At 39.2% G+C, this 16,836-nt stretch overlaps 1 protein-coding gene across 1 annotated transcript; it reads right to left on the bottom strand.

Annotated features, from left to right (window-relative positions):
* Nucleotides 1–8,491: 8,491 nt before the first annotated feature.
* LOC139743742 (pre-rRNA-processing protein TSR2 homolog) lies at nucleotides 8,492–16,623 on the bottom strand. Its single transcript, XM_071654196.1, has 6 exons — nucleotides 16,537–16,623; nucleotides 12,472–12,562; nucleotides 11,831–11,922; nucleotides 11,105–11,239; nucleotides 9,174–9,336; nucleotides 8,492–8,556 (listed from the first exon to the last, which is right to left on the bottom strand). Exons 1-6 carry the CDS (start codon nucleotides 16,621–16,623, stop codon nucleotides 8,492–8,494), a joined length of 633 nt encoding a protein of 210 aa, XP_071510297.1.
* Nucleotides 16,624–16,836: the final 213 nt, after the last annotated feature.

Here is a 16,836-nt window from a genome sequence, read left to right as displayed (position 1 = left end):
AAGAGGCTTCTTATTTTTGCAACAACTCTGAAAATCACTCGAGACATTATAGTGAAAGTAATGTCTGTGTTCATATTAGCAAATCATCGGTATTGGTGTTGGAGTAAAATGTTTATCCTCAAAACACACTCTCAACAGAAATACTGTTTACTACAGGGTGCAATTTACTGTTGTGAGCATATTCTATGGAAGTCACAAGAATAATATGCTTTGTAATAGATTTTTAGTGAAGGTAACTTTGTGTAAAACTGAAGGGAATTCTATGCAAGGCACTTCACGGCGGCCATGTGACTAGAACAGCTACTTTAGATGCCTGTAAGGCTTGATTAATGAAGAATTGTGATTCTTGTGAAGATGTTGAATTGTGATCTTCAATGTTTGTCTGCTTTTGTCAGAATTTTTGACTGATTGGATATGAATATATGTTTACATTGAGGGTACCTGTCTCTTCCTGGTAAAGTCATTTCTAAAATGAGAGACTTGTATCAGGTGTGTGGTAACTAGCAGACACACACTAATACAACAGTGTGATAAATTATATTGGGCTGTGGACCAAAGAACAAGGAAGCAAATATTGGGGGTGAGCTACTGAGCCATTCACAGAAACAGAACGCATATCTGTGCCAGTAATTTCCTGGCAGTATAGAAAAGTTGAGAAACAGGCAATGTGCAGAGCTATGGAGAATCTGAATTAACAATCTAATAAATGAGAGAATGTAGTGTAATGTCTCTTTACTCTTTACCCGTTGGCAGCCCAGAGGTTTCTTGCAATATCGACCTCTCCAGTCACTCACAGAAACAGATTTCAAATTTGTTGCATGGGTTAGACAAGTTTGTTTTTGTTGTTGTTCTTTTGTTGCATTGAGATTAACTTCGGCAGTTGGGTGATACAAATATGAACAGGGATATAAACCAGGCATTAAAAGAACCACGCATATTTTCATAGGCGTGCACTTCATCCCCATGCCCATACACATGCATATAGGAAAGGGTGACTGCGGGCAGTTCAACGAGTTTGAGAGGTAAGTTTGAGTAATTTAAGGGTTGAAAGGTTAATATAGCCAGACTGTCCAGTGTAACAACTTGTGCTCTTGGTAAGATAGAATGCTGAGGTTTCAGCAACGATTTAAAACTTGAGTCTGCTTCAAAAAGTTTGATAAACATCAAGAAAAGGCATTTAAAGTTGACCAAGTTAGGTTTGAATTCCTAACTACTTCAGATATGTGTAACATATTCAGTGCAATGGCCATCAGTGTATAACGAGCATTAATATGAAATGTTAAACTCCCATTATTAGTCCACCAACAGTTACTTTTTTTTTCTATGTATACTACATCTCCTTCTCTTGAGCCATGCTGTCGTATTTCACTAATGTGAGGTACCAGTGCTTAATTAGCCAGAATTTATGTATCAACTTTGTAAGCACTCAATACCTGTCACTATTCATCATCCCTTGCTTCAAGACCTGTGGTAGTCTCCTTTTCATCTCAAACATTTGTTCTATTTCTGAAATGCCCTCTTACTCCAAACCATATCTTTCGCTATATTTGGTATGGGGATGACTTAGATACCATGTGCAAAAATTCTTTAGGAATGATGGACCATCAACACACAAATACTTGAATGGCATGGGGTGGTAGAGACTAACTTTTTTTGTGGGTGCCTTCAGTTATTTGTTATGCAAAAACATTTAGATATACATGTATGTAGATTAAGTTTGGAAGGATGTACATGCAGCGACTTACAGTGGGTAATGTGCATGAAAGAGAAAGGAGATACCTACACGAATAATGTGTTGAATTCGGCAAAGCACATTGGATCATTATGCCAAATGCCATATTGTCTCAATGCTGGTCACAAGACCATTTGAAATACAACTGTCACGTGATGATGTTAATCATGATAATCGATAAATCAGAAGAAATGATTGAAATGAAAGATTGTTCGTGAGTATGTTTTCTTCTTGAACTGTATTTGTTTAATTCAAACTCTTACAAAGTGATTTTATGTGTCTCTTGTGAGCAAATGCATTACTATTCTGCTCCCCCCCCCCCCCGAATATTTTCCACCAATGAAATGTGCAGGACTGAGGTAAAGAGGTAAAGAGCAGAATGAGCAGTCACATCTTGCTGGATAGGATTCATGGGTGTCCAATGGAGAGCAACATTTTTTGTTCGTTCACACACGTATCATGTCTGTTTCTCATTCTGCAAATGTATTCCTTCATTGTCAGGCAAGGTTCGTACCAGACAAACGTGTCCTTTGGTGGTAGGGTTGTTGTACGCTGGATGTGTATTTTGGTAAAAACTTGTATGTTTCTTGCCTTGTACTTGTTACAGTGTAGTTTGCATCCGTTTGTGTCCTTGAGACTTGAATCGAGGCTAGAGCACGACACGACTTGCTACGGATAAGCCGAACAGCTTCTCCCTACTCTATTCGTGACAGCATCAACCAGGAGAACCGGATGATTTTCTTTCACAAAGTTTTATCCATCAGATATCCGTTATTAACACTATCTAGCAAAAATGTGAGTGCTGCCTTAGAGTGTGTTTGGGTCTGTCTGTCTGTCTGTAAGTCTGAATGTCTGTATCTGTGAGTGAGGGTATTTACGCCTTTTCATGGTAACTCAAATTCAGCTCGAGAGGCTGCAAGCAAATATGAAGTACAATGTAGATGATACATATACCTCCAGAGTTCATTATCACATTCATTTCCAATGAGTCAAGCTGCACACAGGTATAAAATTAATCACTCCAGTACATGATGGCTACTTTCTGGTTTCAACTTGTGAAATGAGTTTCTTGCCTCAGTCCATGAGAGCACTCAATATGCATCATATTATTTCTTTGAGCAGTGATAACAGTGAGGTCCAGTGCCTCACACAAGATCTGTCGGTCAGGTCTACAGTATATGCTGTCTTTTCTTCCAGATATAGGTCCAAACATAGGTCCAAACCTGGGAAAGCCCAGAGACATTGTATTGTGGTGGCTGAAGATCAGAGCTTGTCAAACTTTACTGGATGAGCAGCATGATAGTGTTCAAATGCATTAAACACACACACAAATACACGCTCTGCATGCAGAAGTTGTGAGCATTACGCATTTACCAGTAAGAGATTAATGAACAAATGTCACTGTGCAAATCACTATCTATTAAATGGTCTCTTTAATGAACATTTTTTTTTTCTTTCTGACACTACTATCCTTGGAAATAGAGTATAGTTAATTCTGTCATTAACAGAGTTTCTCTTTTTTGAAGCAATTAGCAGTTTATTATATTCGACCCCAATTGTTACACAGCTTTATATCAACACTGTATCAGAAGATTCTGGTGGCATGCAGCTAAGTTTGTTCAATACTGGAAACACTATTTACCAGCACCTCACTGCCATGTAAAAGAGTTTGTGCTGAGAATGGCATATGCACCCTGACAGATAATGCACATGCCAGGTATGGTACATTGCAATGAAACTATGATGGCTCCACTGTTTTAAAATCATCTGCACTTCCAAACATTTGTCAAGCATTTATTCCCCTTCAATATACAGTATCATAGTATCACTGATACACAATAAATGCACCATGTCACAACCTCCCATTAGTTTTTTCCACAGATGGACCATTACTGTAGTTCTGTTGTTGTATAAGCTTTGGAAAAAAGGCTCTCAAAACCAAAAATTTGCTAGTATAGGTATATCAATTTCTTTTAATCCAATACACTGGTGATAGAGACAAACGCTTGATTCAAACACACTTAGCTACCTAAAGTATACACAAATTAAAATTTGCATGAGACAGCACTTTAATGAAAATCATCCTTGTTAGAAAACCTTCCTTCCATACTTTAAGGAATTTCAAGTGGAAAAGACATGTGTCATGCTACCAACAATCTTTCAATGATATGTCTTAAAATGACTTTTAAATAAAGTTTTGTCTGATATGTATATCGCACATTATCTGTGTTCCATTTTCTACTTCAAATTTACTAGAGGCACTTCCTTAACAAGACATTCTGTTAACTTGAGGAGTGTTGTTGAAAATTGAACGCAAAATATTTGATTTTCACAGGAAATGGCTTAAACTAAAAATGTACTTAAAATGGGAGACTGCAGCCATTTTCACACTGAGTAACCACAGACTATAGTAAGGTAATGGTTCTTCCTCAACCTCTCTACATGCATCATGAAATAAATAGTGCCATCTTGGCTAAGAAATACAGCATTCAGCCAATGACAGCCACTACCTTTTCATTGGGACTTGGATCTTGGGTAAACAGCAACACATCTTTAATGGAGACCAAATTGTATCATGGCACCATTTCCAAGGCATGATATCTTATACTGCTCCAATGGGACAAAGCAGTAATAGTTATACAAGATACTGTGCAATTTCAGTACAGTATTTGTGCGTGATAGAAACCATGTATACATTTACATGTATCTTAATGAAGGAGGAAAATTCTGTAAATGTGAAACAAAGTTGGCCAGTCATGGATGGCATATTGGACAATACCTATATGTGACCCACTACAACAAAAGGATCCGAAAGTCGGGGGAGGACAATTTTCTGAAAATGGCATGACATTATACCCTTACTCTTCTACTTTAATTTCATATATAGCACAACTCATAAAAGTACTTGGTTACGGAGAGATCGATGATTTTATTAGCGCATGTCAACTGGTTGAGGAAATCAGAGTTTCGAGAAAAACGCCTTCAAAGTTTTCCTTCCAACGCTATCACGATCAAGGGGAGGCAAGACAGTTTTCACCACTTGACAGTAGAAGGCATGCTCCTAGCAACCTCCGCGGTGTTCATTCAAGCTTAGCGCCAGCGGTCTACGCATGGCCAGTCGGAAATCAGGATGCCACGCACTGACCAATAAGATCACTTCCTCGTTGCTAGGAGCAGAGTCTAGCTGCGGCGCTAGATCCAAATATTGGGACACGTTTCTGTTACATTGAAAGTCAGAAAATCATGGCCCAGAAAAACGCAAATTTCTTGTCTTTCCTATGATCATTTAGCTTCAAAATTTTGGCAGATGATAGACAAAACATTAGACTACAAAATAGTGCCAAAAACAGAAATCCGATTGATTTCACCAATTTTGACGCTGTGACTTCAAACTCGATTTTCTCGGCTCGGCTGTCAGCGACTTTAGGACCCTTTTGTTGTGGCGGGTCACATATATTTGTGTCTGGACAATGCATCACATAGCCTAGCAGCACCATGAGCTCAGCCTAATCCCAACTTCAGCCAAGCACATACATTTGTAGCATGCAACATTTTGACATCTATCATATGGACAGCTGCCTGATTGGGACACAGGTCTTACTCATGTGTTGTCTCGATTCAGCAGTGTTGACTGTATATACCCAGAAACTATGACACTGATCATTGAATGTGGTAGTTCAGTGGGGCAGAAATGCATCTATTCTTTTTTGTGTGTTTTCACCAGGAATACCGGTAGCCATTAGACAGTGGCAGAGATAGTCCTGCAAATACATGATCCACCATGTTTCTTAGATATCTACTCAACAAGCAATATCACAACAGGCAGGACTCCTTTACTTGGCTGGGAGAATCATATTCATAGTTTCCTTTTTAAAGAATGTACACCCAGGTTCAGTAATCAAATATACCATACACTGCTATGCTCCAGTTGACATTGTGGACTTTCTCAGAGGTCTGGATAATGATAGTACTGTTCTGCCTTTTCAAAGGTTCAGTGAAAGGTACATTGCTTGCTCTCAGTCAAGTGCATTGTGTAACATCATCATTAGTGACAGTAACTATCACAGATAACATTATCTACGGTAGTTACTATCATAAATTATGATGTCATATCATGTTAGTCCCATGAGGCACCCTGGACAATCCCTTCTTAGGAATCTTTCAGTGAGTGATAAAGCCAGTCTTGAATAAATATAACTATCATAGACCATTGTACTTCCACTGGAAGTCCCATTGTAAACTAGAAATGTCGCTACAGCGACTGGTTATACCCCCGCCAAACAACATTTCATAAGCTTTGGTCAAAACAACATTTGATAAGCTTTGGTCAAAAAACTGAGGAAGTAGTTAAATCCGCAAGATCTTTCCTTGATCTTCTGCCATTAATATGCCGTTACCATGGCAACGTACGTTCGGGTACTGTCGAAAAATGCGTCTTGCACATCTACAACCAAAGGCACACATCTGTACCAAGTTTCATGGAAATTGGGCAAAAACTGAGGAAGTAGTTTGCAACACAAAATTTTCCATCATTTTGGCTCATAATATGTGAGCTGTTACCATGGCAACATACTTTTTGTCACTGTCAAGAAATGTGTCATGCTGACCTATATCCTAAGACAAACATTCAATATGAATTCCATGAGAATTGGAAGAACACTGATGAAGCAGTTTTGCCATGAAGCATTTTGCCCTATATTTTACCAATAACATGCCGTTACCATGGAATGCACTTTTTGCCACTGCGGAAATATGTGTCTTGCACATTAACATATTCAGATGAACATCTGTACCTAATTTCATAAAAATTGATCAAAAACTGTGGGAGGAGTTCGCGACGCAAGATTTGTACCCATTTTTGCCCATAATATGCCGTTACCATGGCAACGTACTTTTGGGTACTGTCAAAAAATACGTCTTGCACATCTACAACCCAAGGCACACATCTGTGCCAAGTTTTATGGGAATTGATTGAAAACTGAGGAAGTAGTTCGCGACGCAAGATTTGTACCCATTTTTGCCCATAATATGCCGTTACCATGGCAACGTACTTTTGGGTACTGTCAAAAAATACGTCTTGCACATCTACAACCCAAGGCACACATCTGTGCCAAGTTTTATGGGAATCGGTTGAAAACTGAGGAAGTAGTTCGCGACGCAAGATTTGTACCCATTTTTTGCCCATAATATGCCGTTACCATGGCAACGTACTTTTGGGTACTGTCAAAAAATACGTCTTGCACATCTACAACCCAAGGCACACATCTGTGCCAAGTTTTATGGGAATCGGTTGAAAACTGAGGAAGTAGTTCGCGACGCAAGATTTGCAACGGACCGACCACCCGACCGCCCGACCGCCCGACCGCCCGACCGACCGCCCGACCGACCGCCCGACCGACCGTCCGCTGATTCCTATATACCCCCTTCAAACTTCGTTTGGCGGGGGTATAATAATCACCACTCTGGGCTGACCAATCAGAGTCGTGGTTGGTGCTCCATCACAGTTTGAATTAGGCTCACCTGTCCAAATGAGGGTGTTAAAATTGCTATGCAAAATACTTTAATACTGGGTGTTATAAAATCATATACAACATTCAAAGGAGTCTCAGGCAGCCCATGATTAAAGAAAAAGTTAATAATTATAGGCCAAAGCAGCCTTGATTAAAGGCTAACACCAAGAAAGCATTTGTGGTGGTGTAAATGCAGCCCAGCTTGATCTAGGCTTGACTAAAGCACGGGTTCTAGTGGTACTACAGTGAACTTATATATATTCTCAGGACATACAATTTGATTTGGATTTCATTTCTCCCTCTAATGATTATACAATATATCACAAAATCTATATTTGCTATACAAGCATTAATACACCTCCTGGTGTATTACTGTAATGAAAATATAAGAAGACATATATTTAAAATGCAATGTGTTAACTGTAATCATATCACATAAAAATCTTACAATTTCAAAATATGACAGACATGCAAAATATCGTTCCCCTTGAAAGTACAAGATCTGGAACACCTGCACACCTTCAAGGCCTCAACAATGGCTGTGGTGCATGTGGTATCTATATGTCATCAGCCTTTGCAAATACAGCAGACAGGATCTGTGTGGTATAGCAATGACCATTACCCTTGGATCAAGTCAAATGGATTAAAAGCTTGCTCTCATTCTTGACAAGAGGTTAAACAAATGACAATAATGTACTGGATATAGTGTCATAGAGGTAGTATATATTATTTGCCCTGACCCTTATTTGTCCTTGCTTGAAGCACATGCAATTGATTTCAATACCTAATGCCAAACACAAAATTTGGAAGAAATTAGGAAGGCTGAAAAACATGGGCTACTCTCTCTAGAAGAGTGACATGACATTTGCTCCTGCGACAACTACACCGGTCTTATCTTCCCCAAGGACTTAGGGTTAGGGTTGTGCTAGGGTTTTAGGTTTAGTTTGATGTGAGGATTAGGATTAGGGTCATACTTGTGGGTAGAATTTATGTTTGGCTTAGCGCATAGATATTTCATGGGAGCAATTGTCACAGGAGCAAATGTCATGGAACCCTCTAGAGACTAGAAGACATATTAGTCACACTCATGCACAGCTAAAGTTGAGAGGGGGAAAGATATATATACAGTTGTATATATATGGAGAGGTTTATGGTAGAGCAAAGCCTCTTCATGAGGCATACCTGACATAAATTTTGATGACTGTACATAAACACTTTTTTGCAATGTATTGTTCATAGTCCCAAAGCGTCATTTTCTTTTATTTTTCTGAACCACTGTCCATTCATCATCGTCTTCATCAGGGTTTTGCTTACCTGTCAAAGTAAACAGAAAATTGAAAAATCAGAGTTGAGATCTGTTCCCAACGAAAAAGATTCTGATGATACAGTGAACTATACAGTGCAACAGTCTATAAGGGAACAGGAAAGAAAAAAGGCACTCCTGGGATTATAACCCTTATTTGTTCCACAAATGTTTGATGTATCACAGCCATTTTGTCCAATAGGTAAACAATGTTGTGATATCTGTAGAATTTCTTTCAAGTAAGCACCCTAGTCTTACACACTTTTTAACTACACAGTGTAATACCCTTCCATTGACACTGGGTGCATGTCCTCCTGCACACAGACTGTAACACTTCAACATATTCTGCTAAGATTCTGACCTTATCCTTCACTACCAAAGAATCACCTGAAACAAATGCACTGTTTCTGTATTCTGAAACATAAACATACTATTCTAGTACCTCCAGTTAGAAAGGAATTGGCATATCAGGAAAAATAAATATCGGTAGAAATAGAACTTTTTTGATTATATATGAAGGACTTGGAAATTATCATTGACAAAGAAATGAAATTTTGTTTGCATTTATTTGAACTGAATTTGAGTGTGTCTGAGTGTGTTCAACTCTTGCATCTTCATGGGTACTCACTTGACGTTGAGGCCCTGCTGTCTCCTGTAGATGCATCTGATGCATCATGGTTGACCTCACTTGATCCTGCATTCTGTCTATCATGTGACTGTCCAAGCCCCATGCCGCCAAGCATGGCCCTGACGTTAGCATCCTGCACTGCCCCGCCTTCCTCAGCATCATCCTTCACAATGAGAAGCAAATGAAGATTGGCGACAGGAAATAAGCTACAGTCAACCCTGCTTAAGTCGAATCTATCTGGACGGAAGAAATGGCTTTGACTTAGAGAAAATTTGACATATAGGTATAACAAATAGTAGAATATATAGAGCGGACTTGAAAAGGCCTTTGCCTTAGGCAATCAATCCACTTATGCGAGGTTGACTCAAGCAAGGTTGACTGTACAAAAATATCCTCTACCCACCACTGCGTGTTATTGAGTAGACAAAGATAATTTCCAAGATTTAAATGTTCCTTCACTCCTTTCGCCACGAAAAACAGCCGGAAGCCATCACAATAATTTCACATTCACTAAATGTTATACAATGCACAAATACAAAAATGACGAAGGCTTCTTCGGATAGGTAGTGTTCATAACATCTCCCCTGCCTGGCAGTGAGTTTTGTTTGGCCCACATACGTGGACTTGCAAGTTTGAGGCATTTTGAATTGATACTAGCTAACTACTTTGCTGACATCACACTCTGTCAGTTCTCATTTGATTCTTGTTATCTGATGAATTGTGTGGCAAAATGAAGAAAATCTGCATAAGTCAAGGCCGCACAGAGCGCTATAAACTTTCTCTTTACTGTCACAAGACCATGAGCAGGATGGACAAGCAGGTAGGTCATACCCTACTCTTAGAACAATATTTTTGTTATGCTTTTTAAATCTCAGCTTTTGTTATTTTGTTCTAGTGCTTTACAATTACATGAAATAAACACTTTCTTTTAGTGTTTCAATGTAGCCAAGTACTGACTACTAATACGCCTGCTAGAACATAAAACGAGGATGGGGTGGCAAATCAGGTCAAATGGTTAAAACACTTTTTATCTGTAAAAGATGCAGTAGCATGGGAAGACATAGGTGGCCACATTAAATCCATCTTCATTTGCTGCCTATTGAGTTATATTCAACAACTATGGATAGCACCGATCAGTGAATATGTGCATCAAAGCTTTTTTAGTATGTTCATCGCTAACAGTAAATTCCAGTCGAGATTCTTCGGCTTTGTGTGCACTTACATAGAGATCAGTGCTAAAGCTGTACACAGTTCGTTAAGGGGATTCTCAAATATTTCCCACCCAGGCCAGCCATACCACTCCATGGCATCCCCATGCTATTGTGGTCTTTACGGGGTGGAAAAAAAAATTGGGCCATGGTGAGACCAATGTTTATATATCCCCTATTCCTTCTGTTATTCTTTTGACACACAGTGATGTTGTCAGGACATTTCAGGTAACTACAGTGGACATCCATTATATCGAAGTCTTCGGGACTGGCAGTTTTCTTTTGTTATATCAATATTTCGTTATAACCGAACAGATAAACAACAAAAAACATAGAGCAGATAAAGTTAGGGCCTGAATTTTTACTTTGTTGCAATCGGAATTTCGTTATAACCGTTTTCGTCATAACGGGAGTGCACTGTACGACCTTGTTCCCTCTTCAGACAAAACACATTACAAGAAAGCATCGCTCACAAAACTTCCAAACTGAACGTATGTAATATATCAGGTGACTTTTTGATTGTCTTGTCTGCTGTTGCTTCTCGGGGGGGGGGGGGGGGGGGGGGGGGGGGGGGGGGTGGTTGGGTTCTTATGTTAGCTATGTAACTGGAGTCATTTGCTCATCTAGCTGATGTGACACAGGGCTTCACATCAGACTACAAGGGAAGAGACTGACAACAATTCAATCTGCATGTGTCTCTCAGCGGGTACTCATTCTACATACGTCATCCATGTTTTCTGCAGCATCTGCGACACAGTCACCTATCCTGGCCATGGGGGCGCTCTGAATGCTGTCGAGTACAGACTGGACGCGGCCAGTTTTACAAAGCTGGAAATTGGTGCATATGCTCTCTGAAACCTAGAAATGGAAAACAAAAATTCACACTGAAAATGGAGAGAGCCCTCGTTAGCAAGGACATGACAATGTTACTCTTCATAACGATAGTAAAATATATATGAAGAAAAAAAGAGAGTCACAAATTATGTAAATTTTACATGTCAGGTATTATAAAACAAAAATTCACATTGAAAATGGAGACAGCCCTTGTTAGCAAGGACATGACAACATCTCTTTTCACAACCATAATAAAATATATACAATGTATGAAGAAAAAAAAATAAGTCACAAACTATGTAAAATTCACATGTCAGGTATTAAGTCGCAAAATTCCGCTTAAACGAGGTCATTCTGGAGTCTTCTTTAAAAAAAAAGTGATTCCTTGCCAGGTACAAATAAACCAGCCCTATTCTTTAATTCTGTAACTTTTATCATACCTGCAGGTCATTTCTACCAGTCTCTGCCTCATGATATGATAACATGAAATTTGAAAATATATGCGATTCATTTCGTACTAAAGATGAAAAAAAAAAAAATCAGCAAATTCAAAAACTGAACTGAACTGAATGTGAAGAAAAAAGCTGAAAGCAATAGTTTCTTATCATTTCTCACCACTGCTAAGCTGTCATCTTCAGCAATCGTGTCAAATTCATGATCCAAGATATCAGCTAAAAAGTCCTCCAGTTCAAATGGCTCTATTCCCTCTGAAAAAGAAAGAGCAGCATGAACAGAATTTACAAAGTAAATTTGGCAAAATCTCACACATGTTGCCTATGAAGCAATAAGTCTGCTATGATGCTAATTACATCATTTCTTCACACACTGCAGAAAATGGACTTAATAAGGTTGGTCCTACATTTGTGAAGTGATCACTTGATTATTTTGCAGACATGATGAAGCCAGCTTTCATAACTCCAGCATGCCCATTATCAATACTGGTTTGTAATTTCCAAGGGCAACAACATTTTTAGTGTTCCTTCCTTTCAAACAGTACTGCCTCTAAATCTATCCTAACAAAAAAAAAAATGTGAATGTGTAATAATAGTAATTCACTATAAATGGCATAGTATGTTTGCATGACATGATGAAATATGTCATATTTTAGAATGCATATGCACTACAAACTCTGAAAATGTATATCCATTCTATACCAAAAATTGCAATCAAGAGTAATGAGCAAGAACTTTCATCAATTTAGAGCTAATTTTAAACTTTTCATTCACATGATTACAAATGTAATATATGCCATTTACCATTCTCTTGGAACCAATTGTACACTGCATCAACCATCCATCTTGCCTTTTCTTGACTGTGTGGTCCACCAAATCCTTGCCGCACTGCAATCTAAAAAAGGAACAAAAATGAGCATTATAAAAATAGAAGTGAGATTCTATTCTTGTATTGCTGATCATATTGCCAAGAATTTTTCTACTTTCTAACCGCAATGGGTAGTCCCAATTAATTAAATTACTTTAGCTCTCATACAAGTTTTTCTGACGGGATAGTTTACAGTGACATTACATCTTGTCTCATGGTGGTGCCATCATAAACAGCAAGAATTACTCTACATTAAGCAATAAGTCACTCAACAAGTTAGGCAAACAACACATCACGCAGTCTACTTTATTTATAGGCATTTGAATAACCATTTCATGTCTGTATGTGCCATGTCTACTGTCGATATTATTTGACAATTTTTACAGACACTTCTTATTCTATAGGGTCTATAAGGTGCCTCAGTGATTGATACAACAGACAAACTATGTCAATGCCATAATTGTTAATTCAAGACCAAATATAATAAAGTCGTACAATGTCAAACAAAGACAAAGTGACATTCTGTCCACCACTCTACTGTTTTTCCTTTGTTTAAAAAAAAATCTAGACTAGACCTGGAGGAGATCTAGACTAGCGACCAAGACTCTTGCCCTAGAGAGCAAAATCATGACATCAACCGCACTGCAGTGCGTGTGCACCCGTGCATTAGCAAGCAAGATTAGGTTAGGTTAGGGTTGTATTTATGGTTAAATTGGCCTTAAACTAGTCAAGGGACATTAGTAAGTTCTTCCGAGAATAAAAGGCTGAAGAACACAGGAAAAAAGGGAGAGAGGGAAGGCCAGAAGATGCTATTTTGTGGAAATTAGCCCCACGGCCCACCACTGTGTCAATCACACATAAACACCATTTGGTTGGGTCCCATTCATGAGTATTATAATGTTCTGTGGAAGAAAGCCCCACTGCTGTGCATATGTACCGTCGAACGCTCCACACTGTGGCACAGTGAAGTGGGCTGAATTCACAAGTAAACTTTGAACTTAAAACACAACAGGAAAGTCACTGTGGTATTAGTACAGATACACAGTGGTGGGGCCTATTTCATGAGTATGCTGAGTAGAGGTGTCTATGTGTCTTCCACTGAGGAGCCAATCAGCAGAAACCATTGAAACATTTAAAATTAAACGCGCGCTTATACATTCACATAGGCAGGGCGAGCGCACGGCGCGGTACGTCGCGAATGTCGAACCACGGACACCCGGTGCCGAACAATAGTACAGGCGTTCGAACGATGATTGCAGTGCAAGCGTTCGGATCATGCACGCTATTTTGCTTCCGCAATTTAGGATGTTGAACATTGGGTAACTTGCTTTACCTAAGTAAAATATGTTCACATCTTCTCCTAGTTGAATATTTGTTGAATTGCTTAGATTTTATTGAGTAAATCCACGTCTAAAGTAAGAACCCCAATTTTCTGCCGGCCCCCAAAATCCAAACACTAACCACATATCACAAGCCAGCAAATTGTACTGTCACAACACACGCATATCGCATCGTTTCACAAACTGGCACACTCGTTCAATACAGGAAAGTGCCTGAGTCACCTCCAAAAATCCATCTAAAATCCCAAATGTTGTCGTCAAAAACGCAGAATCGCCGCAACTTTTCCAAAGCGCATGCGAATTAGGTCCTGTGTAATGAACCGGGGTCACCGAAAAAGTGCTAAAAATTGAAAATTACGCCGTTCTGTTGCGAGATTTTTCGCTTATCGCAAGCTCAGAGTGTGATGGTATCCTCAAAAACACACAGAAAAACGAAATCTCTGTAGGTGCCGATACGGTGAATAGATGTACAGGGGCTGAATGCAAGTGCAGAGTCCCCAAAATTCGGACACGAACGGGCGCCGCAACATCCCCGATGTATCCTTGCGGCAACAAGGTATGGCACATGCGGATTTTTCAGCGGCCTTGTATGCGTATTGACATTGCGCGCGTGTACGAATTTGGAGAGGCTGTCCGAATTTTGGGGAATTGACATGGTGATAATATTTTGAAATTCTGTGAAATTTTATGATTTATTTAATAAAATCAATATTGAAAGAAGTAGGTTTATATATTTAACATACATTATTATACTATATAGATTTAATTTTGTAGAGTATTATTTGAGTTTCAGAACAAATATGGCAAAATTACGGTTTAAACGTTTAATTTTAGGCAGTGTATACAACCACACGTGTGTGTCTTTACCATCCAGCCACACGAGTGTGGTTGTAGCCATGTCCCGAGTCACTGGATACAGCCACACTCATGTGTAATGTACAATGTACATATCCACACACACGGAGAAGCTATACTGCAGTATATTGCGTAGCGGGGAACAAGCTGTGTATGGCCACATCAACTATGCAACGCGTGATATGATGTACCACCGCAAAGCGATGAACCTACCTCCTAGATTAATTTCATTTAATATTATTTCACCATCTAGACAAATTTACTTTTTCATTTTAAACTTAATTCTCATTTTCTTTATTTGATATTAAAGATGAATTTAAAATCAATAGCAAAGTTACAATTGATTTTGCACTTTGATTTACGATTGATCATGCATCGCGTCATTATTGAGACTTCGCCTTCGTACGGGTACAGTAACTCGTAGTCGCAAATCGCGCACCTAGCGTACACAGGCAGTCGGCACAGCCGGCATGCAGGTCCCTGCTGGTGCGGGCGGCGGCACAACTGCGCTGGCTAGGCTGCTGCGGCGCTGCGCTGAGCGATCGCTAGCACCCAAAGTCATGATGTAGGGCCTACCACCAGCAGTCTAGTGACGATGTCAATCCGAAGTCCCCCAATTTAGCGGCAGTTGTAACTTTGCTATCAATTCTAAACCCACCATATCAAGTAAACACGATAAGAACGGAGCGAAAAAAAAATATTTGTAAGAAAACAATAACGTTAGAAGGTATGAAAATGAGGTTACTTTCATCGCTTTGGCCTTTGCGAGCAAGCTGGTTGTGTGGTGTTCATGTGCTGACATGCACGGCGCGGCGTTCAGCTTCTCCATGTGTGTGAGGATATGTACACACTGTACATTTATACACACGAGTGTGGTTGTATCCAGCGACTTGGGCCATGGCTACAACCACACTCGTGTGGCTGGATGGTGGATGGTAAAGACACATGCGTGTGGTTGTATAAATTACACTGCCTTAATTTTAAGTGTCCGAAAATTGGGGCTTTAACTCTGTTAGGGATTTAGCCCTAGAGGCCTAGAATTCTTATATTTCTGATCATTCTTTCTCTTTGTTGTTCTTCAACTTTCATATGTACAACTAGTCTATACAAATAATAATGTGTGTTATTCCCTTTATATCCAATATGTCCCTCTGCGCCTCATGAATAGGCCACTACATCTGCAATGATGATGTAGACTAGAACAATAACACTAACCAGCTGCTAACTTAACAGTAAAAGTTTAACACTTATTTGTCATTAAGGCATTAAAGGGATCGTACAGTTTTGGTTGAAACCTAATTTCAGGTTTGTAACATTTTTTGGTGAGATAATGAGAAACCTCTTATGAAATATGAAAGAGCATGTGATTCCATGAGGAATTCAATGTTTATTTGATGAAAATTGGTTTTGAAATGGCTGAGAATATCCAAAACAGAGCAATTCTAATAAAGTGTGGGACCCACACTTTATTAGATCGCTTTGTTTTACTTTGTTTTTGGATGTTGCAGTCATTCCAAACCCGATTTTCATCAAATAAACTTTGATTTCCTCTTAACATGGTATGCTCTGTACTATTTCATAAGTGTTTTCTTGGTATCTCACAAAAAGTTAAAAACCCATTTCTCATCTCCACCAATACTGTACTAATCCCTTTAAGCACCTAAAAATGCAATTAGTGGGACTAAAGGAACAGTTGCCAACACGGAGGAGACATCATCTCTCATCACACTCATATTTGACGCCCTATCAAGCATGAGAATAAATTCTACTTTCAATACAAACTCGTCAACAACTACGATATCAAACCTGAAGTCCTGTCCATCCATCAAAAGTAGACTGAATACTCTTGTGAAAAACAGCAGAACTGTCCATGCTGTCACTGGCACCAGCCATGTTGATCTTGTTGTACTCTGCTGCCCTCTACGATGCCACGTAAGCTTAATGCAGTCTATTCTGCCAACTGCTAGGGTCGGCGGTCCGAAGTACCAACAAAACATCGCAAACTAGACCTAGATGGCCACGATGTAAGTGTCGACCTATTTGAAAAATGTTTACTGTGTCTTTCTCAATATGAAAGCTGTTCAAGCTGTAGCCCATGACCTTTTC

This window comes from Diadema antillarum, unplaced genomic scaffold (assembly GCF_040938485.1).
Source record: "Diadema antillarum isolate AM-2024a unplaced genomic scaffold, OU_Dant_1.0 seq00001105_RagTag, whole genome shotgun sequence".
In the NCBI taxonomy this organism is placed as follows: domain Eukaryota; kingdom Metazoa; phylum Echinodermata; class Echinoidea; order Diadematoida; family Diadematidae; genus Diadema; species Diadema antillarum.
The sequence above is the reverse complement of the archived record's forward strand: the minus strand, read 5'-3'. Positions and strand labels throughout refer to the sequence as shown.